Source organism: Mobula birostris, chromosome X (assembly GCF_030028105.1).
Source record: "Mobula birostris isolate sMobBir1 chromosome X, sMobBir1.hap1, whole genome shotgun sequence".
Classification (NCBI taxonomy): Eukaryota; Metazoa; Chordata; class Chondrichthyes; order Myliobatiformes; family Myliobatidae; genus Mobula; species Mobula birostris.
Window position 1 is genome coordinate 79128552 of NC_092402.1, and position 27356 is coordinate 79155907.

Genomic DNA, 27356 nt, shown 5'->3' on the forward strand with positions numbered 1-27356 from the left:
AGTATACCAAAGGGTGTTGACACTACAGAGAGATAAAATACAATCCACTTGCCTGAATTTGCTCCTTTATAGCTTAACCCAGCCCTCTTGTTCTGAAAAGAATTGATTGCACTGAGCAGCTTCAAAGGGCAATCAATAAGCAGTATCAATGAATTGCCTTGCCCTCACTATTGAATGATGAGAGCAGTATACTGAATAATGGTCTCCTCTGTCCATGGCATTTCTCCTGCAGCCACTGAACAGAGGAGACAGTGATGATTGTAGATGTCCTAGATATGAGACCACACTGAACTTCAGGTTAAATGTGTTCACTTGATGTCTACTTCCTTAATAAGGTCATCACAGCTAAATATTTCCCACTGTACAGCAGGGACATCATATAACCATATAACAATTACAGCACAGAAACAGGCCAACTCAGCTCTTCTAGTCTGTGCCGAACTCTTACTCTCACCTAGTCCCAACGACCTGCACTCAGCCCATAACCCTCCATTCCTTTCTTGTCCATATACCTATCCAATTTAACTTTAAACGACATCGAACCTGCCTCAACCACTTCTGCTGGAAGCTCATTCCACACAGCTACCACTCTCTGAGTAAGAAGTTCCCCTGCATGTTACCCCTAAACTTTTGCCCTTTAACTCTCAACTCATGTCCTCTTGTTTGAATCTCCCCCACTCTCAATGGAAAAAGCCTATCCACGTCAACTCTATCAATCCCCCTCATAATTTTAAACACCTCTATCAAGTCCCCCCTCAACCTTCTACACTCCAAAGAATAAAGGCCTAACTTGTTCAACCTTTCTCTGTAACTTAGGAGATGAAACCCAGGCAACATTTTAGTAAATCTCCTCTGTGTACACTCAATTTTATTGACATCTTTCCTATAATTTGGTGACCAGAACTGTACACAATACTCCAAATTTGGCCTTCCCAATGCCTTATACAATTTCAACATTACATCCCAACTCCTATACTCAATGCTCTGATTTATAAAGGCCAGCAAACCAAAAGCTTTCTTCACCACCCTATCCACATGAGATTCCACCTTCAGGGAATTATGCACCATTATTCCTTGATCCCTCTGTTCTACTGCATTCTTCAATGCCCTACCATTTACCATGTATGTCCTATTTTGATTAGTCCTACCAAAATGTAGCATCTCACATTTTTCAGCATTAAACGCCATCTGCCATCTTTCAGCCCACTCTTCTAACTGGCCTAAATCTCTCTGCAAGCTCTGAAAACCTACTTCATTATCCACAACGCCACTTACCTTAGTATCATCTGCATACTTACTCATCCAATTTACCACCCCATCATCCAGATCATTAATATATATGACAAACAACATTGGACCCAGTACAGATCCCTGAGGCACACCGCTACACACCGTCCTCCAATCTGACACACAGTTATCCACCACTACTCTCTGGCATCTCCCATCCAGCCACTGCTAAATCCATTTTACTACTTCGATATTAATGCCTAACGATTGAACCTTCCTAACTAACCTTCCATGTGGAACCTTGTCAAAGGCCTTACTGAAGTCCATATAGACAACATCCACCGCTTTACCCTCGTCAACTTTCTGAGTAACCTTATCAAAAAATTCAATAAGATTTGTCAAACATGACCTTCCACGCACAAATCCATGTTGCTTGTTCCTAATCAGACCCTGTCTATCCAGATAATTACATATACCATCTCTAAGATTACTTTCCATTATTTACCCACCACTGACGTCAAACTCACAGGCTGATAATTGCTAGGTTTACTCTTAGAACCCTTTTTAAATAATGGAACCACATGAGCAATATGCCAATCCTCCAGCACCATCCCCGTTTCTAATGACATTTGAAATAGTTCTGTCAGAGCCCCTGCTAATTCCACACCAACTTCCCTCAAGGTCCTAGGGAATATCTTGTCCGGACCCGGAAACTTATCCACTTTTATATTCCCTAAAAGTGCCAGTACTTCCTCTTCTTTAATCATCATACCTTCCATAACTACCCTTCTTGTTTCCTTTACCTTACACAATTCGATGTCCTTCTCCTTAGTGAATACCGAAGAAAAGAAATTGTTCAAAATCTCCCCCATCTCTTTTGGCTCCACACATAGCCGTACACTCTGATTCTCTAAGGGACCAATTTTATCCCTCACTATCCTTTTGCTATTAATATAACTGTAGAAACCCTTTGGATTTATTTTCACCTTACTTGCTAAAGCAGCCTTGTATCTTCTTTTAGCTTTTCTAATTTCTTTCTTAAGATTCTTTTTACATTCTTTATATTCCTCGAGCACCTCATTAACTCCAAGCTGCCTATACTTATTGTAGATCCCTCTCTTTTTCCGAACGAAGTTTCCTATATCCCTTGAAAATCATGGCTCTCTCAAACTTTTAACCTTTCCTTTCAACCTAACAGGAACATAAAGATCCTGTACCCTCAAAATGTCACCTTTAAATGACCTCCATTTCTCTATTACATCCTTCCCATAAAACAAATTGTTCCAATCCACTCCTTCTAAATCCTTTTGCATCTCCTCAAAGTTAGCCTTTCTCCAATCAAAAATCTCAACCCTGGGTCCAGACCTATCCTTCTCCATAATTATATTGAAACTAATGGTACTGTGATCACTGGACCCGAAGTGCTCCCCAACACATACCTCCGTCACCTGCCCTATCTCATTCCCTAACAGCAGATCCAACACTGCCCCTTCTCTAGTTGGTACCTCTATGTATTGCTGCAAAAAACTATCTTGCACACATTTGACAAACTCCAAACTATTCAGCCATTTTACAGAATGGGCTTCCCAGTCTGTGTGTGGAAAATTAAAATCTCCCACAATCACAACCTTGTGCTTACTACAAATATCTGCTATCTCCTCACAAATTTGCTCCTCCAGTCTCGGTCCCCATTAGGTGGTATATAATACTTTGGTTCTGTCTTCACTAAGGAGGACGTAAATAATCTTCCGGAAATAGTAGGGGACAGAGGGTCCAGTGAGATGGAGGAACTGAGGGAAATACATGTTAGTAGGGAAGTGGTGTTAGGTAAATTGAAGGAATTAAAGGCAGATAAATCCCCAGGGCCAGATGGTCTGCATCCCAGAGTGCTTAAGGAAGTAGCCCAAGAAATAGTGGATGCATTAGTGATAATTTTTCAAAACTCTTTAGATTCTGGACTAGTTCCTGAGGATTGGAGGGTGGCTAATGTAACCCCACTTTTTAAAAAAGGAGGGAAGAGAGAAACCAGGGAATTATAGACCGGTTAGCCTAACAGCGGTGGTGGGGAAACTGCTAGAGTCAGTTATCAAAGATGTGATAACAGCACATTTGGAAAGCGGTGAAATCATCGGACAAAGTCAGCATGGATTTGTGAAAGGAAAATCATGTCTGTCAAATCTCATAGAATTTTTTGAGGATGCAACTAGTAGAGTGGATAGGGGAGAACCAGTGGATGTGGTATATTTGGATTTTCAAAAGGCTTTTGACAAGGTCCCACACAGGAGATTAGTGTGCAAACTTAAAGCACACGGTATTGGGGGTAAGGTATTGATGTGGATAGAGAATTGGTTAGCAGACAGGAAGCAAAGAGTGGGAATAAACGGGACCTTTTCAGAGTGGCAGGCAGTGACTAGTGGGGTACTGCAAGGCTCAGTGCTGGGACCCCAGTTGTTTACAATATATATTAATGACTTGGATGAGGGAATTAAATGCAGCATCTCCAAGTTTGCGGATGACACGAAGCTGGGTGGCAGTGTTAGCTGTGAGGAGGATGCTAAGAGGATGCAAGGTGACTTGGATAGGTTAGGTGAGTGGGCAAATTCATGGCAGATGCAACTTAATGTGGATAAATGTGAAGTTATCCACTTTGGTGGCAAAAACAGGAAAACAGATTATTATCTGAATGGCCGATTAGGAAAAGGGGAGGTGCAACGAGACCTGGGTGTCATTATACACCAGTCATTGAAAGTGGGCATGCAGGTAAAGCAGGCGGTGAAAAAGGTGAATGGTATGCTGGCATTTATAGCAAGAGGATTTGAGTACAGGAGCAGGGAGGTACTACTGCAGTTGTACAAGGCCTTGGTGAGACCACACCTGGAGTATTGTGTGCAGTTTTGGTCCTCTAATCTGAGGAAAGACATTCTTGCCATAGAGGGAGTACAAAGAAGGTTCACCAGATTGATTCCTGGGATGGCAGGACTTTCATATGAAGAAAGGCTGGATGAACTAGGCTTGTACTCATTGGAATTTAGAAGATTGAGGGGGGATCTGATTGAAACGTATAAAATCCTAAAGGGATTGGACAGGCTAGATGCAGGAAGATTGTTCCCGATGTTGGGGAAGTCCAGAACGAGGGGTCACAGTTTGAGGATAGAGGGGAAGCCTTTTAGGACCGAGATTAGGAAAAACTTCTTCACACAGAGAGTGGTGAATCTGTGGAATTCTCTGCCACAGGAAACAGTTGAGGCCAGTTCATTGGCTATATTTAGGAGGGAGTTAGATATGGCCCTTGTGGCTACGGGGATCAGGGGGTATGGAGGGAAGACTGGGACGGGGTTCTGAGTTGGATGATCAGCCATGATCATACTAAATGGCGGTGCAGGCTCGAAGGGCCGAATGGTCTACTCCTGCACCTATCTTCTATGTTTCTAATACACCCCTATAAGCGTCACTACACCTTTCCTATTTCTCAATTCCACCCAAATAGCCTCCCTGGACGAGTCCACTAATCTATCCTGCCAGAGCACTGCTGTTATATTTTCTCTGACAAGCAATGCAACACCTCCCCCACTTGCCCCTCCTATTCTATCACACCTGAAGCAACGAAATCCTGGAATATTTAGTTGCCAATCACACCCCTCCTGCAACCACGTTTCACTAATAGCTACAACATCATATTTCCAGGTATCAATCCATGCTCTAAGCTCATCCACCTTTCTTACAATGCTCCTATCATTAAAATTTGATAGTTGTTATAATTGCTATAACCACCTTGTTCTTGTACAGGGTCAGTTTTACACATGCTTATGCTGAGTTAGACTCTCCTTTCAACAGAGACATAAGCAGGAGACCTGGCTGCCCATGCTTCATGGGTTCAGGCAGAATGGATCATCAGATAAAACCCTATCCATAGCAATTGAGTCAAAACCTCTGGTGATCTCCTCCATTAAGTGTTCAGTATCTAGCACTTCTGTGACAGAAACCCTCATGGTGTCTGAACCCTCCCCGGTGCAGATATTTTTCTTGAGTACCACTAATGTTTCACCCATCTCTCTAGCTGGTTCTAACAATGGCTGATGGCCTCATTTTTCCTGCTGTAATTTTCAGTGTGACTGCTCAGCTGATGGCCCTATTGACTTTACGATCCCACAATTAATGTCCTTCATTTTCCCTGTGTTAGAGGGATTTATTAGTTTATTTGTGGTAGTATTTTGTTTTATGAGCTACGTGTGCTGTATGTCTACTGGGTGCACTATGGACAGATGACAATAAACTTGAACTTGAATGTCAATGCAGGGGCCACCCTGCAGTAGAAATTGTTGAGCAGTACAAGTCACACTAAAAGCACATGTCTGTCATTTGCAATAGAAAATGGAAACAGATTAGCACTGGTAGTGCTGACAAAACTGGTGCTCACTGGAACAATTTAACAGACAATTTCACAGGTTCTTTCACAAGTCTTGCATTAAAGCAGCTTTTGGACAAATATATTGGACAAAAAGCCAAATCTTCAGTCCACACTCTCACCCAGCCCTTATCGATACCAAATTTGGCAATGTCCAGGCACAGTCCTGTTCACCTGACTATTCTCACCCTTGTTTGCTACTTGTTCTGCAGCCTTTGTGCTCTCTGACACATTTACCTCCTCTGCCCCTACAACCCCTGAAGCTCCCTCTACTCCACTAATTCTGGTCCCTTGGGCATTCCAAAATGTAATCACCCAACCAATGGCAGCCATGATTTAAACTACCTGAAACCTTGGAATGCCCATCTTAAAACCCTTTTCTCAACGCAGATCCTCAAAATCAATCCTTTTGATTAAGTTTTTGATATGTCCATCTTTGATTTATTGCCTAAGCATTTCTCAACCCCCTATCTTGAGAAGTTGCACTACACCGAAAGAATGATAAGAGCACAAACTATTATCACACATAGCAGTTTAATTTGCTGCTGGTGGATGTGCCATGCCTGCCTCAGCAGCTGCATCATTTACACCCCTTTATCAATGCACATTCCACTTTTATGTTGTACCAATCCTCCCTTTCTGTCAGCCTCGTTCTTTCTGTCTCAAGAACAATATATCCCACTTCTCAATGTGTGTAAGCACCATTACAGTGTCACTTTTTGCACAGATACAGAACTGTGCTAAAGTCTTAGGCACATATAGCTAGGGAGCTTAAGACCTCTGCACAGAACTATAGTAATTTTATCTATTGCACTGTACTGCCACACAAAAAAAAACAAATTTCATGACATATGTGAGTGATGATAAACCTGATTCTGATGTGGGTCTCTATTGTAGACTGAGAGTGGGAAGGGGGCAGGGAGAGGGGAACCATGGTTGTGAGAAGAGAAAGGGAGAGGGGAAGGGGAGCAGGAAGCACCCAAGAGTTTCTTTAATGATCAATAAAACAATTGTTTGGAATCAAATGACCTTGCCTATTGTCTTACGGATGGGTGTGTGTGAACGTGTGCCACCCCCTGTCCCACACAGCCTCCCGCAGCATTCCATCCTCGCCATTCCCAACATCCTTTGCTCCTGCCAGATTTACGGACTTGTTCTCCACTCCATGCTGACAAATACAGGACTGTTCAAAAGTCTGAGGCACCAATATCATTTTTTATTGTGTATAAATATGTATATATATATATATATATATATATATATATATATATATATACACACACACACACATATACACATAAGACTTCTGCACAGTATTGTATTTGACAAACTTCTTCTAATTGAGATACGCAAACACAAGGAAATCTACAGATGCTGGAATTTCAAGCAACACATAAAAGTTGCTGGTGAACACAGCAGGGCAAGCAGCATCTCTAGGAAGAGGTACAGTCGACGTTTTGGGCCGAGACCATTCGTCAGGACTAACTGAATGAAAGAAGAGCTAGTAAGAGATTTGAAAGTGGGAGGGGGAGGGGGAGATCCGAAATGATAGGAGAAGACAGGAGAGGGAGGGATGGAGCCAAGAGCTGGACAGGTGATTGGCAAAAGGGATATGAGAGGATCATGGGACAGGAGGCCCAGGGAGAAAGAAAAGGGGGAGAGGGGGCAAGGGGTATAGTGAGAGGGACAGAGGGAGAAAAAGGAGAGAGAGAAAAAGAATGTGTATATAAATAAATAACGGATGGGGTACGAGGGGGAGGTGGGGCATTAGCAGAAGTTTGAGAAGTCAATGTTCATGCCATCATGTTGGAGGCTACCCAGACGGAATATAAGATGTTGTTCCTCCAACCTGAGTGTGGCTTCATCTTGACAGTAGAGGAGGCCACGGATAGACATATCAGAATGGGAATGGGACGTGGAATTAAAATGTGTGGCCATTGGGAGATCCTGCTTTCTCTGGCAGACAGAGCGTAGGTATTCAGCAAAGCGATCTCCCAGTCTGCGTCGGGTCTCACCAATATCTAATTGAGATATCCTGGCATTAGAAAAGTGCTCAAGGAACTTCAACATTCAAATATCCTACATCATTGAAAGCAGATGAAGTTTCCAATTATGATACTACCCAAGTACATTTGCTTTTCAAATTCAATATGTTGTAGATTGAGACGTATTCAAATATATGTTAAAGAGCGGATATATGATCATTTTAGGAGGAATAGAACTGTGTCTGACCTAGCATCCAGGAGCTTGGGATCCAGTGGCGGGTACATCGATCTCACAACATCGTCCACCCTAACAGTAGACAGCGAAGGAAAGAAACACATTACTGAAAACTCCATGTTAGATGAATTCTTACCATACAGGAAGCAGTGAAAACATGTAACCAGTCCTCATAGAGGGATCATAAGTGGAAAGGGTGAGCAATTTCAAGTTCCTGGATGTTAATATTTCTGAGGGTCTCTCTGGGGCCTGCCCAACATATTGATGCAGCTGCAAAGAAGGCTCTCTTCTCATTGTTACCCATCTGGCAGGAGGTACAGAAACCTGAAGGCACACACTCAGTGATTCAGGAATAGTTTCTTCCCCTCTGCTATCCAATTTCTGAATGGACATTGAACTCATGAACACTACCTCAGTACTTTTTTAAGTTTTTACTTGTGCACTACTTATTTAACTATTTATCTCTTTAATATATATATATCCTTACTGTATATTAAATATATATACTGTATATATACTTACTGTAATTGTTTTTTTTCTCTTATTATGTATTGCATTGTACTGCTGCCACAAAGACAACAAATTTCACAACATATGCCAGTGATATTAAACCTGATTCTGACAATGATTTTAATGTGGGAGCAGATAAATGATTTTCATTATCCTCAAGCTTGTCCTATTACTGCTGTCCCATCAAGCAATGGAGATCCCTTAACTCCATATTCTGGAATCCTCTCCTTTATCATCTCAGCACTTGTATAGCTGAATCCTGTTGGACCTAGTACAGCATCTTGCCATTCCTGGCGAATCATTAGTTGCTGGACAAGATATCATGACTGGTCTCTAAACAACAGCTTGACATTAGTCCACTTACTCCCGTCCTCCACATCTGCTAACATCCAGCTCCACCTCACAGCCTGATTAATTTTGATAAATAACAAGCAAGTTTCAAAATGATTTTGATGTAACTGCCTATAATGATTTGGAGGCAGCTTTCTCCTCCCTGACATGAAATTTCTTCTTTACGTTAAAGTTTCAAAAATATTGCCATGATTCTCCAGAGAACTTTATTTCTGAGTGTTTTTTGTTTACTTTTTATTGTTTGCATGATTTTTTTTTTGGCATATTGGGTATGTGAAGGGCTTTTTTTTTTAAATGGGTTCTATTGGGTTTCTTTGTTTTTCTAGCTGCTTGTAAGAAGATGAATTTCAAGGTTGTACTGTGCATAGTACACATACTTTGTACTTTGATCTTTGTACTTAAATCCAAATCCATTGCACTAACTCAAATTCCACTATAAATGGTAGTTCCCTTCATCACCATATGTGTGCATTGCTGGTGTTCTGTTGTCTTTTACTGGACAAGGCTCGCTCACCTTGGGCTAATCCTCTTTGCTACCACAATAATGTCACTCAGCCTGGCTGGCGATTTGATCTTTGCCCCTGATCCCATTGTCATGGCAACAAGTTTCTCAGTTAGAGTATGACATATCTGTAAAACAAAATGTAAATCCATCAGGATCAACATCAGTCTTTCTCAAACTGCCAATATATTTCAAAAACATTTCAAAACAAAGTTTGTCTTGGATATGACTGTGTACATTTTTAACTGAAAGTATAGCTGGTTGTTTATTCCTCCAAGCTTTCAGCCAGTGCCAAGGTCTTCAAATTGCACTCTGTATTTCTGGACAACTTTCCTTACTGCTATCGGAATCAGAGGGCTCCTTCACAATCTTCCAACTCCTTTTCTCACTGCTGGAATACCCTCGCTTCATGGATGCCAGAGGCACAACAGATCAATGCAAATAATGTCAGGCCTGAACCATTTACATGCTTCCTCGCTCTTTGCAGTTTCCAAATTCTACTTTTGAAAAATAACTTCAAAATTCTTCATTCATTTTCCTCTCAATCCTGCAGCTGCCAGCAATGAAATGAAAAAGGATTTGTGTTTACAATTTGACGTGTCAGTACTGCTTCCAAAAGGCATTTGACAAGGTGCCACAGAAAGATTGGTGCATAGATCCAAAGTCCATGGTATCATAGGAAGTGTGTCAGAATGGATTGAAAACTGACAATCTCATAGAAAACAAAGAGCTGGAATAAATGGGTCCTTTTCAGACTGGAAATATTGGAAGACGACCAAAATAAGTTTGCAATTGTTGGCTCTTTACATGAAAGACTTTCAGGCTTCTCGTTTTGTGGCTGCCTGTAAGGAGACGAGTCTCAAGGTTGTATAACTTATACGTAGTTTGATAATAAATGTACTTTGAACTTGGCAGAAAGAACAATGGGTAAGTTTTCTATTTTTTCTAATGATATCAGAATAGGTGGAAAGCCCAGAGTCACAAGCATACTGTGATTCTGCAGTAGGATATAGATTGATTGATTGAGTGAGTGGAGAACAATGGAGTTTAACGTGAGGAAGTGTGAGGTCATTAACTAGGTAAGAGAAGTCAAACTGACCAATATTATCTAAGTGGAGAGAGGCCACAAGGCTAAATGACCTTGGTGTTCCATGGCATGAATCAGACAGAGGACTAACAAGTACAGTAGTTAAGAAGGCCAACAGCATTTCAGCTTTCAAAGCAAATGTGTTGGAGTTTAAAAATAAGGAGGTTTTGTTGCAATATGTTGGTGAAGCCTCACCTTTATTTTAGTTTCAGTCCCCTTACCTAAAACCCATAATGGCATTGGACTTCATCTGGGCTTATTCCTGGGGTGAGATCATTGCCCTTCCAAGAGAGACTAAATAGTTTTGGTCCATATTCTTATTTTTACGTTTGTATTTATTTACTGAGATACAGTGCTGAATAGGCCTTTCTGGTGCTTCAAGCCACACCATCCCCCGATTTAATCCTAGCCTAATCACAGTACAATTTATAATGCCCAATTAACCTACCAACTGGTCCGTCTTTGGACTGTGGGAGGAAACGCACGTGCAAACTCCTTACAGGCAGTGAACCCGGGTCACTAGTACTGTAAAGCGTTGGCTAACCACTACACTACCGTGCCGTCCAATTCCTTGGATTTCCTTGGAGTTGAAAGAATGAGGAGTGACTTTATGCAAACAGAAGAGATCTTGTTAGAGTAGAGGTTGGGATGTTTTCACTAGCAGGGGAATCTTGAACATGGGATATAACTACCAGATGAGGGGTCAGACATTTAACACTGAGGGAAGTAGAAATTTCTTCTCACAGTGTGTGGAGAACCTGTGGAATTCTCTGCCTTAGCAAGTGGTGGAAGCTAATTAAGTAGAAGTTAAAGTGCAGGTGGATGAAAATGTGATTGACTGAGGACTAGAGGAGTCTATAGAAGAGAAGACGAGTCCAGGAGAGGTCAGCCAAGATCATATTAAATGGAAGGACAAACTAGAACGTCCAGAAGGCTTACTCCTTTTCCTATTTTCTTATGTTCTTGTGTTATTGCATAGCACTACAGAATTCCTGTTACACATTTTTCATTGCATAGTATGAAACAAAAAAACGCAGCATAATGGATATAAGACAAGACATAAGAGCAGAATCAGACCATTTGGCCCATCGAGTCTGCTCCACCATTCACTCATGGCTGATCCTTTGTCTTTCCCTCCTCAGCCTCACTCCCCAGATTTCTTCCCGTAACCTTTGATGCCGTGACCAATCAAGAACCTGTCAATCTCCCCCTTAAATACACCCAATGACCTAGCTCCACAGCTGCCTGTGGTAACAAATTCCACAAATTCACCACCCTCTGGCTAAAGAAATTTCTCTGCTTCTTTATTTCAAATGAACGCCCCTCTATCCTGAGGCTGTGTGTGCCCTCTGGTCCTAAACGCTCCCACCATGGGAAACATCTTTTCCACATCTACTCTGTCTGGGTCCTTCAACATTTGAAAGGTTTCAATGAGACCCCCCCCCCCCACCTTCTAAAATCCAGCGAGTACAGACCCAGAGATCAAATGTTCATCATATAATAAATCTTTCATTCCTTGAATCATCCTTGTGAACATCCTCAGAACCCTCTCCAATGGCAGCACATCTTTTCTTAAACAAGGAGCCCAAAACTGTTCACAATACTCAAGGTGAGGCCTCACCAGTGCCTTATAAAGCCTCACAGCAGCTATTGTTTGGAAGCCTGTATATAACTGCCATCAGGGTCCTTTTACCCTTGCAGTTTCTTTACTCAGCCCAAAAGGATTCAACATCTTCCGATCCTATAATTTGGGTTTAGACGTCTGGGGCATGGGAATAGGAGGCAGACAGATAAATGCTCAATTGGGTTCTGGTGAGGAAGATCCAAGGGAAGACTAAGCATTAAAATGAACTGGTATTTCTGTTGTCTGAAGATTGTTGCTTTAAGGGAAGGTTGATAATTGTGGTTTCAGTCATTTGGGGAGATGGTAGACAGGGATATTTTGGTGAAGGGGGTTCACAGATCAGTGAATGTATGTACGAGTATGCGAGGACTCTAAGGACAGAAGACTTTTCCTTTTGAGCATTCTGCCAGCGTTAATAAAACCTTACTATTCCAGAAATGTCCAATTTCAGGCACTCTTAGGATAATATGATTTATTCCCCTGACAATGGAGTATTAAGCAGGAATTACATCACCAATGTATATGACATAAACATCACAAAAGTCATGCGTGTGCAACGCAGTCAGGTAGTGCCAAGCCAAAACTCTGAAGAGATTTGAAATGATCTGGAAGTTGTTTCAAGGGCATAGTGCAAACATCAATAGATCTATTTGAATTTTATGGCCTCATGGGTTAAGTCAACAAAGCATAAACAAATGGGTTATTCCTGATCCTAAATAATGAATTTTGACATTTCATTTTGATTTCAAATAAATATCACAAATCTTACCTTGAGAATTTCAATGCAATGTGACACCAAACCCCTAGAAAAGACAAGTTTACCTGTTACACATTTTCAACTGTAGAAGTCAATCAAAACACCAAACATTCTTTAAATCACTGTTAAGTTCCACACCATCTCACATGATATGGAAGTATAAAATAAAAACAGAAACAGGTTAATTCTGATGAAAGCATGTCACCCAGAATGTTAACATCCACAGATTCTGTCTGCCTGGCCAGCTGAGTATTTGTGTGAGATCTTCACTTTTTATTCCCATTTACAATATTAGTGGGACTCCAATGTTCAAAAGCCACTGGTTCAGAGAATGCAATTATTCTGGCATTAGGCACTATTGAAATCAAGTGATGAATAACTTTGAGTAGAAGACCACCTTCACTCTCAGCAGGTAATCATTCCAATCTTAATCAAAACTAAAATCATCTCTCACAACACACATCAAAGTTGCTGGTGAACGCAGCAGGCCAGGCAGCATCTCTAGGAAGAGGCACAGTCTAAACTTCTTCAGTGTAAGCATTACAATCTAATGGGGTCCTGACGAAGGGTCTCTGCCTGAAACGTCGACTGTACCTCTTCCTAGAGATGCTGCCTGGTCTGCTGTGTTCACCAGCAACTTTGATGTGTGTTGCTTGAATTTCCAGCGTCGGCAGAATTCCTCGTGTTCACCTCTCACAAAATTATTTTATTCACCTCAAAAAATCTTCCACAAGTGTTCATACTTCTAATCACACAGTTTTCAGATCAGTATCATCTTGTTGTCAAATGTAACTCAACTCCATTAAAGAAGCTACCATCTGTATTAGCATGACCCTGTGGAAAGTCTACGCCACTGTGACAGATTGGACCAAAACAATGTACTGTCACTCGCTCATTTTTTGGTCACTCCCTTGTCTCAGTATATAAAAAGGCAAAGCAAGTGTAGGCCACCTGGCTCCACTATTCATGGAGGCCACCTTCCACCTCAGTGGCATGTTTAGAGATGTCACACACCTCCTAATGAGACATGGAGCCAGAGAAAGGAAAAATCAAATGGCAATTTGCCACTAAGATGTTTTTTTTTAAATCTCCTTAAGTAAGTCAACGAAAGAACTTTTGTAGGTAGTTTTGAGGAAGTAGACAGGCTCCAGAAGGACTTAGACAGATTAGGAGAATGGGCAAAAAAATTGCAGGTATATGAAATAGCGTCGGGAAGTGTATGATCATGTATTTCGGTAGAATAAATAAAATGGTGGACTATTTTCTAAGTGCAGAGAAAATTCAAAAATCTGAGTTGCAAAGGGTCTTGGGAGTCCTTGTGCAGGATTCCCCAAATGTTAATTTGCAGGTTGAGTCTGTGGTGAGGAAGGCAAATTCGTTTCAACAGGACTAGAATACAAAAACAAGTTGAGGCTTGATAAAGCACTGGTGAGGTTTCACTTGGAGTATTGTGAGCAGCTTTGGACCCCTTATCTGAGAAAGGATGATCTGATACTAGAGAGGATTCAAAGGAGGTTCATGAGAATGATTCCAGGATTTAACTGCTTGTCATATGCCTGCTTCGCTGCCGCTGCTACTGTGAGATCGAGAATCTCCAGAGGGGAAGGCCCCAAATCCTCAGCTTTGCCTATTGCCTGTTGCCGGGGCTGGGGTTGAAGCGCTCGGCAGAGATGGTGCCCGGTGTCGGAGAGCTGGTCAGAGGCTTGAACTTTTCGGACAGACTCAGAGTCAGCTGTGGTCGGGTGCTTCCAGGGTGCTGCATCGGCAAGTTTGCAGCGCTGGAAGCTCATGGCAGGGAGAGTTTTTCTTCCTTCTACCATCTGCGTGAGATGATGGGACTTTAGAGAGACCTTGAGACATTTTACCGTGCCCATGGTCTGTTCGTCTATCAAGTTACGGTATTTCTTGCACTGTTGTAACTATATGTTATAATTATGTGGTTTTTGTCAGTTTTTTTAGTCTTGGTTTGTCTTGTGTTTCTGTGATATCATTCTGGAGGAACAAATTGTATAATTTCTTAATGCATGCATTACTAAATGACAATAAAAGAGGACTGTGTGTCCTCATAATCTAATCTAATCTAATGAAGAGCATTTGATAGCTCTGGGCCTGTATTCACTGCAATTCAGAAGAATGGTGAAATTCAGAAGAAGAGTGGCTGTGGAGAAGATAGTGGGAGAGTCTAGGACCAGAGGGCACAGCGTCAGAATAGAGGGGCGTCCTTTTAGAACAGAAGATGAGGAGGAATTTCTTTAGCCAGAGAGTGATGAATGGATGGAATTCACTGCCACAGGCATCTGTGAAGGCCAAGTCTTTATGTACATTTAAGGTAGAGGTTGATAGATTCTTGATTGGCCAGGGCATGAAGGGATATGGGGAGAAAGTTGAGGCAGTTGAGGCTTCCTCACTAAATATATTTAAGAAACAGTTAGATAGGTTTTTACATAGTAAAGGAATTAAGGGTTATGGGGGAAAGGCAGGTAGATGGAGCTGAGTTTACAGACAGATCAGTCATGATCTTATTGAATGGCAGGGCAGGCTCGATGGGCCAGATGGCCTACTCCTGCTCCTATATCTTATGGCCTTATGGTCTTATATAACTAGGGTGCCTAAGAGTTTTGCACAATAATGTAGTAACTTTATGGATTACTCTGTACTACTGCCACACAAAAAAAAACAAATCTCATGACATATGTGAGTGATGACAAACCTGATTCTGGTATGGGTCTCTATTGTGGACTGAGAGTGGGAAGGGGGCAGAAAGAGGGGAATCACGGTTGGGAAAAGGGCAAGGGAGAGGGGAGGGAGTGGGAAGCACCAGAGAGACTTTCTTTAATGATCAATAAACCAATTGTTTGGAATCAAATGACCTTGACCTTGCCTGGTGTCTCAGGGCTGGGTGTGTCTGCACCCACACCATACCACCCCCATGGCACTCCTTCTCTCCCACCTGTCCCACACCCCTCCCGTAGCACTCCACCCTCACCATTCCCAACATCCTCTGTTCCCGCCAGCTTTGCAAACTCTCTCTCCACTCCACATTAACAAATAAAGTACTGAGCAAAATTTTTAGGCAACCTAGCTATCTAAATATATGCCAAAGACCTTTGCATAGTACTGCACATGCTGAAGCCTGAAAGGATCTGCTCCCCATTCACCAGGGCTCTGCTTAACTTGCTCACTTTAAGATCTCTGGGTTGACCCGAAATTCTATTGTACTTCTGTGCGAAATTAAAATGTGTTCTGGTATTAATTGGATTAAAAATCCAACAGTGCAGAAAATTTCCTGGTCCACCAGTTCCAAAGTCTAAGAGGTGCCAGATCATCAGCTATTTCACATTTACCTGAAAGGCAGATGGGATGTCTGCTTGGGAACTCATCTGACAGATAGTACCTCTGAGAGTGCAACTTCCTCTCCCCACTGCACTAAACAACTCCCCAACTATTCGGTGGTCATCTAAAAGCAGACAGGCACCTGGTCTTTGGTTAAAATCCCTTGTAGTAATGGACATGAATGTTTGGCAGCACGGTTGCACAGCGGTTAGCGTGACACTGTTACAGCTCGGGGCTTTGGAGTTCAGTCCCAGCGTCCTCTGCAGGGAGTCGGTATGTCATCCCCATGGAATTTGTGGGTTTTCTCCGGGCCCTCCAATTGCCTCCCACAGTCCAAAGACATACCAGTTAGTAGGTTAATTGGTCATTATAAATTATCACATGATTAGGTTAAGGTTAAATCAGGAGCTGTCGGGGGTTGCTGGGCTGGAAGGGCCTGTTTAGTGCTGTTTATCTAAAGTTTTTTTTTTAATTTATATATTTATTTGATCACTGTTCTTAGCACATTTAAAGAAAACTGAATGATTGGTTAATCAGACAACAAGGGGCCTGCACTCTATATACATACGAAGCATCCTCTATCCACTCTTCATTTTCCAGGATCGCCTCAATGTGAGGGTTGGTGATAACAACGTCATCCAGTTCCAGTTCTGAGGGCTCACTCTGGGTCTCCATTGCTCCGATCAGGTCCACTGTCGGTCTGTAGGAAAAATGAAGCAGAAGTTAATACATGGCACCAAAGAACATGCGTTGGAGAGAACAAGTATTAATAACTAGTCTTTGATGTCTATCTGGGTGGAATGCGGTTGCTGAATTAGGAAGGGGAAAATTGGCAAGGATTCCAACACTATCTGGTGAAGATAAGCGTAAAGGAGTTGGTTGCTTGCTGTTCTGGTTAACAACAGATGGTGCAATCCGGGTCATATTACGATCGAGGAACGTGCTTGTAGACCGGATATTGAACTTTTTGCTGTTGGACTTCGGCCACATTCCACTGAGATACAACACTGGGCGTCACGGGAGGTTGTTCCTGCCTGTGGCCATCGAACTTTGCAACTTCTCCCGTGGAGGGTCAGACACCCTGAGCCAATAGGCTGGTCCTGGACTTATTTCCATCTGGCATAGTTTGCATTTTGTTGTTTGATTGTTTGTGGTTTTTGTATTGCTATATTTATGCTCTATTCTTAGTTGGTGCGGCTGTAACGAAACCCAATTTCCCTCGGGATCAATAAAGTACATCTATCTATTCACATCTGCAGATACAGTATATAAGATCAGATCTGGCTGTGGTTGAATATTTTTGTATTCTGATGCACTAATTATGCAGAGTCAGTTTTTGATCCTGGCAGCTATGTAGCATGTAATCATTTTCAGTACTGCAAAACAGAAATTTGCCATATATCTGCAAATACCTATTTTCATCTGTTGCAACCCGACTCCCTCTGCTGGTCAAGCTTTCATTTGTTTGTTTATTGATTTATTGAGATACAGCACAGAATAAGCCCTTTCAGCCCTTCAAGCCACACCACCCAGCAATTCCCGATTTAACCCTAGCCTAATCATAGCACAATTTACAATGACCGGAATATTCAAGGACATTTTCAACCGCTCACTGCTATGGGTGGAAGGTCCCACTTCAAAAAGGCAACAATTATACCAGTGCCGAAGAAGAATAATGTGGGCTGCCTTAATGACTGTCGCCCAGTAGCACTCACATCGACAGTGATGAAATGCTTTGAGAGGTTGGTCATGACTAGACTGAACTCCTGCCTCAGCAAGGACCTGGACCCATTGCAATTTGCCTATCGCCACAATAGATCAATGGCAGATGCAATCTCAATGGCTTTTCACACGGCTTTAGACCACCCGGACAACACAAACACCTATGTTAGGATGCTGTTCATCGACGAAAGCTCAGCATTTAAAATCATCATTCCTGCGATCCTGATTGAGAAGTTGCAGAACTTGGGCCTTTGTACCTCCCTCTGCAATTGGATCCTCGATTTCCTAACCAGAAGACCACAATCTGTGCCAATTGGTGATAATATCTTCTCCTCACTGCCGATCAACACTGGTGCACCTCAGGGGTGTGTGCTTAGCCCACTGCTCTATTCTCTATATACTCATGACTGTGTGGCTAGGCATAGCTCAAACACCATCTATAAATTTGCTGATGGTACAACCATTGTTGGTAGAATCTCAGATAGTGACGAGAGGGCGTACAGGAGTGAGATATGCCAACTAGTGGAGTGGTGTCACAGCAACAACCTGGCACTCAATGTCAGTAAGACGAAAGAGCTGATTGTGGACTTCAGGAAGGGTAAGATGAAGGAACACATACCAATCCTCAGAGGGATCAGAAGTGGAGAGAGTGAGTAGTTTCAAGTTCCTCATTGTCAAGATCTCTGAGGATCTAACCTGGTCCCAACAGATCGATGCAGTTATAAAGAAGGCAAGACAGCGACTATGGTTCATTAGGAGTTTGAAGAGATTTGGTATGTCAACCAAGACACTCAAAAACTTCTCTATATGTATGGTGGAGAGCATTCTGACAGGCTGCATCACTGTCTGGTATGGAGGGGGTGGGGTGAGGTGGGGTAGCTACTGCACAGGATCGAAAGAAGCTGCAGAGGATTGTAAATTTAGTCAGCTCCATCTTGGGCACTAGCCTACAAAGTACCCAGGACATCTTCAGGGAGCTGTGTCTCAGAAAGGCAGTGTCCATTATTAAGGACCCCCAGCACCCAGGACATGCCCTTTTCTCACTGTTACCATCAGGTAGGAGGTACAGAAGCCTGAAGGCACACACTCAGTGATTCAGGAACAGCTTCTTCCCCTCTGCCATCCGATTCCTAAATGGACATTGAACCCATGAACACTACCTCACTTTTTAAATATATATTATTTCTGTTTTTGCACAATTTTTAATCTATTTAATATACTTACACTGTAATTGATTTACTTAATTATTTATTTTTTACTTTTTTTTTCTTCTACATTATGTACTGCATTGAAACGCTGCTGCTAAGTTAACAAATTTTACGTCACATGCCAGTGATAATAAACCCGATTCTGATTCTAATTACATGGCAACACATCAAAGTTGCTGGTGAACGCAGCAGGCCAGGCAGCATCTCTACGAAGAGGTACAGTCGACGTTTCAGGCCGAGACCCTTCGTCAGGACTAACTGAAGGAAGAGTGAGTAAGGGATTTGAAAGTTGGAGGGGGAGGGGGAGATCCAAAATGATAGGAGAAGACAGGAGGGGGAGGGATAGAGCCAAGAGCTGGACAGGTGATTGGCAAAAGGGGATGTGAGAGGATCATGGGACAGGAGGTCCGGGAAGAAAGACAAGGGGGGGGGGGAACCCAGAGGATGGGCAAGAGGTATATTCAGAGGGACAGAGGGAGAAAAAAAAGAGAGTGAGAGAAAGAATGTGTGTATAAAAATAAATAATGGATGGGGTATGAGGGGGAGGTGGGGCATTAGCAGAAGTTAGAGAAGAAGTGGCTTTCTATATATTGGCGAGACCCGACACAGACTGGGAGACCGCTTTGCTGAACACCTACGCTCTGTCTGCCAGAGAAAGCAGGATCTCCCAGTGGCCACACATTTTAATTCCACATCCCATTCCCATTCTGACATGTCTATCCACGGCCTCCTCTACTGTAAATATGAAGCCACACTCAGGTTGGAGGAACAACACCTTATATTCCATCTGGGTAGCCTCCAACCTGATGGCATGAACATTGACTTCTCTAACTTCCGCTAATTCCCCACCTCGCCCTCGTACCCTATCTGTTATTTATTTTTATACACACATTCTTTCTCTCACTCTTTTTCTCCCCCTGTCCCTCTCACTATACCCCTTACACATCCTCTGGGTTACTTCCCCCCTCCTTTTCCTTCTACCTGGGCCTCCTGTCCCATGATCCTCTCATATCCCCTTTGCCAATCACCTGTCCAGCTCTTGGTTCCATCCCTCCCCCTCCTGTCTTCTATCATTTTGGACCTCCCCCTCCTGTCTTCTCCTATCATTTTGGATCTCCCCCTCCCTTCCAACTTTCAAATCCCTTACTCACTCTTCCTTCAGTTAGTCCTGACGAAGGGTCTCGGCCTGAAACGTTGACTGCATCTCTTCCTAGAGATGCTGCCTGGCCTGCTGCGTTCACCAGCAACTTGGATGTGTGTTGCTTGAATTTCCAGCATCTGCAGAATTCCTGTTGTTTGCCTAATTACATGGCAGTTGTACATCGTAATACATAATAATGAAAACTGTAAATTACAATCAGATATATGTATATATATATATTTTGGTGGCATCCGTTAGTCTGGCGAGACCATGGATCTGCGCCTGGAAAGTCTTGCTTCAGTCTGTGTTAGAGCAGCGCCTGTTGTGGCTGTAGAGTTCCACACGGGAGTGACAGTCTCGGCTGCAGCGACTGCACTTGAAGGCGCTGTCCTCCAGTGTTGTCTTGGTGCTGTTTTTCCAACGAGTGTGCTTTTCTTCAGCAGCAAGCCTCAGCTTCTCTGCTCCTCTTTTTATTCATATTTATTTAATTTATTTATTTATTTATACACACACACACATATACATACATTGACTCACTAATCCACCTGACAAGGGTGTACAGCAGAGACATTGGGATGTCATTTGGACTGGGAAAGTGCAGCCAGGTGGGAGTGAAAAGAGGCAAACTCATCAAGACTGAAGGAGTCAAGTTACCTGAAAGCCATATACCAAATGTACAGGACAGCTACAAATACTTGGGGATCCTGCAGGTGCATAGAAGCCATAATCAGGACACAAGGAAGGCTGCAACATCCAAATACCTGCAAAGAGTGAGACAGGTCCTAAAAAGCCAGCTGAATGGGAAGAACAAGATCAGAGCTATCAACACATTTGCCCTTCAAGTCATCAGACACCCAGCCACAATAGTGCGTTGGCCAAGGAACCAACTGGAAGCCACTGACATCAAGACCCAGAAACTACTAACAATACATGGAGGATTCCATACAAAGTCCAACGTCAAGCAGCCGTACACCCACCGGAATAAAGGAGGATGGGGGCTTGGAAGTGACAAAGCCACAGTCCTGGAAGAAATGTGAAACATCCATGAGTATGTCAGGAAGATGGCCCATGAGGATGATCTGCTAGGAGAACACCTCAGACAGCAGGCAGGGGATATGGAAATGGAAGTGGGTGAAGCAGAGCCAGAGGACCAGAGGCCATGGCAGGGCATGCCACTGCACGGGACGTACCATCGCCTGATATTAGCCGTGGTTGACTTAAGAAAGTCCTACCAGTAACTGGAAATGACAGCGCAGGGGCGCTGCTCATGACTGCACAAGAACAGGCGCTGTGCATGAGCAACAGAAGCAGGAGTCTATCACTCTAGACAAGACCCAAGATACAGACAGTGCAAGGAATCTGCTGAAACCATAGCAGGTATAAGAGCGCACTTCCAGATACTGCACCAAACCGTCAAGCTCCCAGGCCTCCGGTACAGGATCCAAGATTGAGGGGGAAGATACAGGTACACACCACCCATAGGGGGTGAGAAAAATATTAAATAGTTAAATTAAACAAGTAGTGCAAAAAAAAGTAGTGAGGTAGTGTTCACGGGTTGAATTCCATCAGAAATTGGATGGCAGAGGGGAAAAAGCCCTTCCTGAATCATTGAGTGTGTGCCTTCAGGTTCCTGTACCTCCTCCCTGATGGTAGCAATGAGAAGAGGGCATGACCAAGGTGATGTGGGTTCTTAATAAAGGATGTCCTCAACGCTGGGGAGGCTAATGTCCATGACAGAACTGACTGAGTTTTCAACTTCCTGCAGCTTATTTCAATCCATGCAGTGTCCACCCCAACCCAACCCCCCACCATACCAGACAGTGATGGAGGCAGTTAGAATGCTCGCCACGGTACATCTGTAGAAATTTGCGAGTCTCTTTGGTGACCAAATATCCTAAAACTCCCAATTAAATATAGCTGCTGTCATGCATTCTTTGTAGCTGCATCAATATGTTGGGAGCAGGTTAGATCCTCAGAGATGTTGACACCCAGGAACTTGAAACTGCTCACTCTCTCCACTTCCGATCCCTCTATGAGGATTGGTTTGTGTTCCCTCATCTTATCCTTTCTGAAGTTCACAATCAGCTCTTTCGTCTTACTGATATTTACCAAACACCTTTCAACTAGTTGATGTATCTCATGATGCCTTCTCGTGACTATCTGAAATTCTGCCAACAATGGTTGTGTCATCGGCAAATCTATAGATGGCATTTGAGCTATGCCTAGCCACACAGTCATGGGTGTAGAGAGTAGAGCAGTGTTTGACTGCTGCAAAACAACAAGTTCCATGTCATCTAATAAATCTGATTCTGACTCCGACTGACTGATTCTGTCCCTTATTAATGTTTTGTTAACTCAGATTCACTTGCTGCACAGCTACCAATACCAATAGGTACAGGCTGGCTGTAAGTAAGAAATTCTGGCTTTAATTGAAGTTAGCCAATTGCTAACTATTGACCCTTTGCTGACTGATCCAAATAATCAACAGAAAGCCACAGTGTGAAGCCATTGAAAGGAGGTGGTAACCTGAAGCATGTCTGCTGTCTGCAGGCTAATCATGCCATCGTGCCTTGAGATTCCTGCTCTGTGTCTGGGAACGTTCAAAATTAGTCCCATTGAAACTTATTGGCTGACATTGATTCTAACAGGCTGCCTCACGATCTGATATTGGGGAGGGGTGCGGGGGTGGGGGAAGCAGTACTACACAGGATTGAAATAAACTAGAGAGAGTTGTAAACTTAGTCAGCTCCATTATGGGCAGCAGCCTCTATGTTATCTGGGACTTATTCAAGCACCTCAAAAAGGTGCTGTCCATCATTAAGAACCCCGAACACCCTGGACATGCCTTGCTCTCCTTGTTACCATCAGGAAGGAGGTACAGAATCATGAAGGTACACATTCAGTGATTTAGGAACAGATTCTTCCCCTCAGCCATTTATATATATAAATATATATAACAATTTATTTACTGTTATTCATGCAACACACATCAAAGTTGCTGGTGAACGCAGCAGGCCAGGCAGCATCTCTAGGAAGAGGCGCAGTCGACGTTTCAGGCCAAGACCCTTCGTCAGGACTAACTGAAGGAAGAGTAAGAGATTTGAAAGTGGGAGGGGGAGGGGGAGATCCAAAATGATAGGAGAAGACAGGAGGGGGAGGGATGGAGCCAAGAGCTGGACAGGTGATTGGTTCATGTTTTTTTTCTATTATCATGTATTGCATTGTACTGCTGCCGCAAACACAAACTTCATGACATATGGCAGTGACATTAAACCAGATTCTGACTCCGAACCCAAACCCCGGATACCTTTTGGAAGCAATACACTGCATGAAAGAGCAAAAGTAATTCTTCTTAATGGCAATTGTTTCTGCACTTGTAGAACTAGTCTACTATTTGACTTAAGGTTCCTGATTCATTGTTTAAGCAGCTGAAAACCAAAGCACTTAAGCAAACATTTGGCTAATGTTTAACACAATTTACTGACACCAAGCCTTAAGGTGTGGTCCAGTCTGTACCTCTCACTGCACAAGCACATCAAGCACTTTCTTTAACATAACAATGACACTTTAACCATCTTCAGGTTGAAATTTTGAAGTTACAAATGAGTTTTTCAAATTATTTTGCATTTTGTAAATACTGTAAACAGATATACTAATATATAAAATTGAATATGAGAAAGTCTGCAGATGCTGGAAATCAAGAGCAACACACACAAAATGCTGAAGGAATTCAGCAGGTCAGACAGCATCTATGGAAATGAATAAACAGTCAAAGTTTTGGGTCAAGATCTTTCAGCAGGAAAGGAAGTGGGGGAAGATGCCAGAAAAAGAATGTGGTGGGGGGTGGAAGAGGGAAGAATTACAAACTGCCCCTGTTGTGAAGCCAGGTGAGTGGTGGAGGGGGAAAATGAAGTAAGAAGCTAGGAGGCGAATGCTGAGTTCTTCCAGAATTTTGTGTGTGTTGTATATAAAACTGAACGCTCAAACTTCACAAAGTCAATGATAAATGCACTGACAGGCAGTGGGTATATGGCTAGAATTATATTAGATTATGAGAACACTCAGTTCTCTTTTATTGTCATTTAGAAATGCATACATGCATTAAGAAATGATACAATGTTTCTCCAGAGTGCTATCACAGAAAACAGGACAAACCAAAGACTAACACTGACAGAACCACATAATTATAACATATAGTTACAGCAGTGCAAAGCAATACCATAATTTGATGAAGAACAAACCATGGGCATGGTAAAAAAAAGTCTCAAAAGTCCCCGAGTCGATCGACTCCCAAGTCCCCGATAGCAGGCGGCAAAAGGGAGAAACTCCCTGCCATAAACCTCCAGGCACCGTCAACTTGCCGATGCCTTGGAAGCAGCCGACCACAGCCAACGCTGAGTCCATCCGTCCGAAAACTTCGAGCTTCCGACCAGCCTCTCCGATACAGCCTCCTGAGCGCCATCCTCTGCCGAGCGCCTTCGACCTCGCCCCGGCCGCTGAAACAAGCAAAGCCGAGGATTTCGGGGCCTTCTGCTCTGGAGATTCCGGTTACCAGACAGTAGCAGTGGCAGCGAAGCGGGCATCTCAGAAGTTTTCTAGATGTTCCTCTGTACTCTCACGTCTGTCTCCATCAAATCAGGATTGTGCACGGTCCCCTACTTGACAGATAACAGATATTCATCCCTGGAAAGGCCGCGCGCGCTGCCGTCGCACCACCATCTTCTCCTGATGATCATAATGTTAGTGTGATCACATCAATTAGTACTTTGGCAATAATACATTGGAGCTTGTGGATTTTCCAGTGATTGCAGTCTCATACTTGCCCAATGGACAGTGAGAAAATTCATTTATATAAAGTCTTTCACACACTTGAGAGATATCCTTACAGTCTTGAAAGTCAACGTCAAAGATAACCGCTGTGCTTAAGACAGAGGTTGATAGATTCTTAAACACAAAATACTCTGCAGATGCTGGGGTCAAAGCAACACTCACAAAACGCTGGAGGAACTCAGCAGGTCGGGCAGCATCCGTGGAAAAGATCGGTCGACGTTTCGGGCCGGAACCCTTCGTCAGGACTGAAGGGAGAAGGGGCAGAGGCCCTATAAAGAAGGTGGGGGGAGGGTGGGAAGGAGAAGGCTGGTAGGTTCCAGGTGAAAAACCAGTAAGGGGAAAGATAAAGGGTTGGGGGAGGGGAAGCAGGGAGGTGATAGGCAGGAAAGATGAAGAAGGAATAGGGGAAAACACAATGGGTAGTAGAAGGAGGCGGAACCATGAGGGAGGTGATAGGCAGCTGGAGGAGGGGGCAGAGTGAAATAGGGATAGGGGAGGGGAGGGGGAGGGAATTACCGGAAGTTGGAGAATTCTATGTTTATACCAAGAGGCTGGAGACTACCCAGACAGTATATGAGGTGTTGTTCCTCCAACCTGAGTTTAGCCTCATCATAGCAGTAGAGGAGGCCATGTATGGACATATCTGAATGGGAGTGGGAAGCAGAGTTGAAATGGGTGGCAACCAGGAGATCCTGTCTGTTTTGGCGGATGGAGCGGAGGTGCTCGACGAAGCAGTCCCCCAATCTGCGTTGGGTTTCACCGATGTAGAGGAGGCCGCACCGGGAGCACCGGATGCAATAGATGACCCCAACAGACTCACAAGTGAAGTGTTGCCTCACCTGGAAGGACTGTTTGTGGCCCTGAATGGTGGCAAGAGAGGAGGTGTAGGGACAGGTGTAGCACTTACGCTTACAGGGATAAGTGCTGGGTGGGAGATCCGTGGGGAGGGACGTGTGGACCAGGAAGTCGCGGAGGGAACAATCCTTGCGGAGAGTGGAGAGGGAATGATGTGCTTAGTTGTGGGGTCCTGTTGAAGGTGGCAGAAGTGGCGGAGGATAATGTGCTGGATCTGGAGGCTGGTGGGGCGGTAGGTGAGGACAAGGGGAACTCTGTCCCTGTTGCGGTGGCGGGAGAATGGGGTGAGGGCCGAAGTGCGGGAGATGGAGGAGATGCGGGTGAGAGCATCATTGATGACGACAGAAGGGAAACCACGATCCCTAAAGAAAGAGGATATTTGAGATGTCCTGGAACGGAAAGCCTCATCCTGGGAACAGATGCGACGGAGGCGGAGGAACTGGGAATAGGGAATGGCATTTTTGCATGTGGCAGGGTGGAAAAGGTATAGTTGAGGTAGTTATGAGAGTCAGTGGGCTTGTAGAAGACGTCAGTGGACAGTCTGTCTCCAGAGATGGACACCGAGAGATTGAGAAAGGGGAGAGAAGTGTCTGAGATGGACCAAGTGAATTTGAGGGCTGGCTGGAAGCTTGAAGTAAAGTTGATGAAATTGATGAGCTCAGCATGGGTGCAGGAAGCAGCACCAATGTAGTCGTCAATGTAGTGAAGGAAAAGTTGGGGAGCAGTACCAGTATAGATTTGGAGCACAGACTGTTCCACATAACCAACGAAGAGGCACCTACCAGCCTTCTCCTTCCCACCCTCCCCCCACCTTCTTTATAGGGCCTTTGCCCCTTCCCTCTTCAGTCCCGACAAAGGGTTCCGGCCCGAAACGTTGACTGATCGTTTCCACGGATGCTGCCCGACTTGCTGAGTTCCTCCAGCATGTTGATAGATTCTTGATTGGTCAGGGCATGAAGGGGAGAAGGCAGGAATTTGGGGCTGAGAGGGAAAATGGATCAGCCATGATGAAATGGCGGAGCAGACTCGATGGGCCAAATGGCCTAATTCTGCTCCTATCTCTTACGGTCTTATAGCTATGGAGCTGGGCTTTCCACCATGGTACTGTATATCAAATTGACCATCTCATAAATTAACAGGTTTTCTTAGAACAAACATGTTGTTTCCAGCACAGCAAAAAGTAACGTAGTATTAAAAATTAAATACATTTTCAAAATGGACTATACCACTGGTTGTCACTTACTTTGAGTCGAACTGGTGCAATAGATCGCTGGGCTGGCAGTATCGATGTCTACAGACAACCACAAGAGCCACAAATGATGCCAGAAATATTGTTGCAAGGACTCCAATTGCCACGATAACCACCGTCTCCATGGCAGTAGCACAGTGTATGTTTTAAATCGGATGATCCTCTGAATTTCTATAATGCTTTTATGACTTCATTTTATCTGAAATTTAAGTAAAATGGTGACATTTCATTGACTTTGTTGTGAAGTATTTCATGGTAAAGAACAATTTAGACAATGCATTATAAACAATGAAAAACGAGGCATAGTCTGAATCGTTGCAGGAAGTGATTGCTGA

At 43.5% G+C, this 27356-nt stretch overlaps 1 protein-coding gene across 5 annotated transcripts in view; it reads right to left on the reverse strand.

Annotated features, from left to right (window-relative positions):
• tmem98 (transmembrane protein 98) overlaps window positions 1–27356 on the reverse strand; it is a 65513-nt gene that overhangs the window by 6075 nt on the left and 32082 nt on the right. For 4 of the 5 annotated variants that reach the window (XM_072249705.1, XM_072249706.1, XM_072249703.1 and 1 more), the window contains 5 exons: window positions 27016–27220; window positions 16585–16716; window positions 12696–12729; window positions 9228–9343; window positions 7865–7924 (listed from right to left, as the gene is read on the reverse strand). In XM_072249705.1, the coding sequence (XP_072105806.1) occupies window positions 7865–7924; window positions 9228–9343; window positions 12696–12729; window positions 16585–16716; window positions 27016–27146 (473 nt within the window). In that variant the 5' untranslated portion in view covers window positions 27147–27220. Of the gene's footprint in view, window positions 1–7864; window positions 7925–9227; window positions 9344–12695; window positions 12730–16584; window positions 16717–27015; window positions 27347–27356 lie in introns of those variants that run through there. The other variant, XM_072249704.1, reaches the window with a different exon arrangement.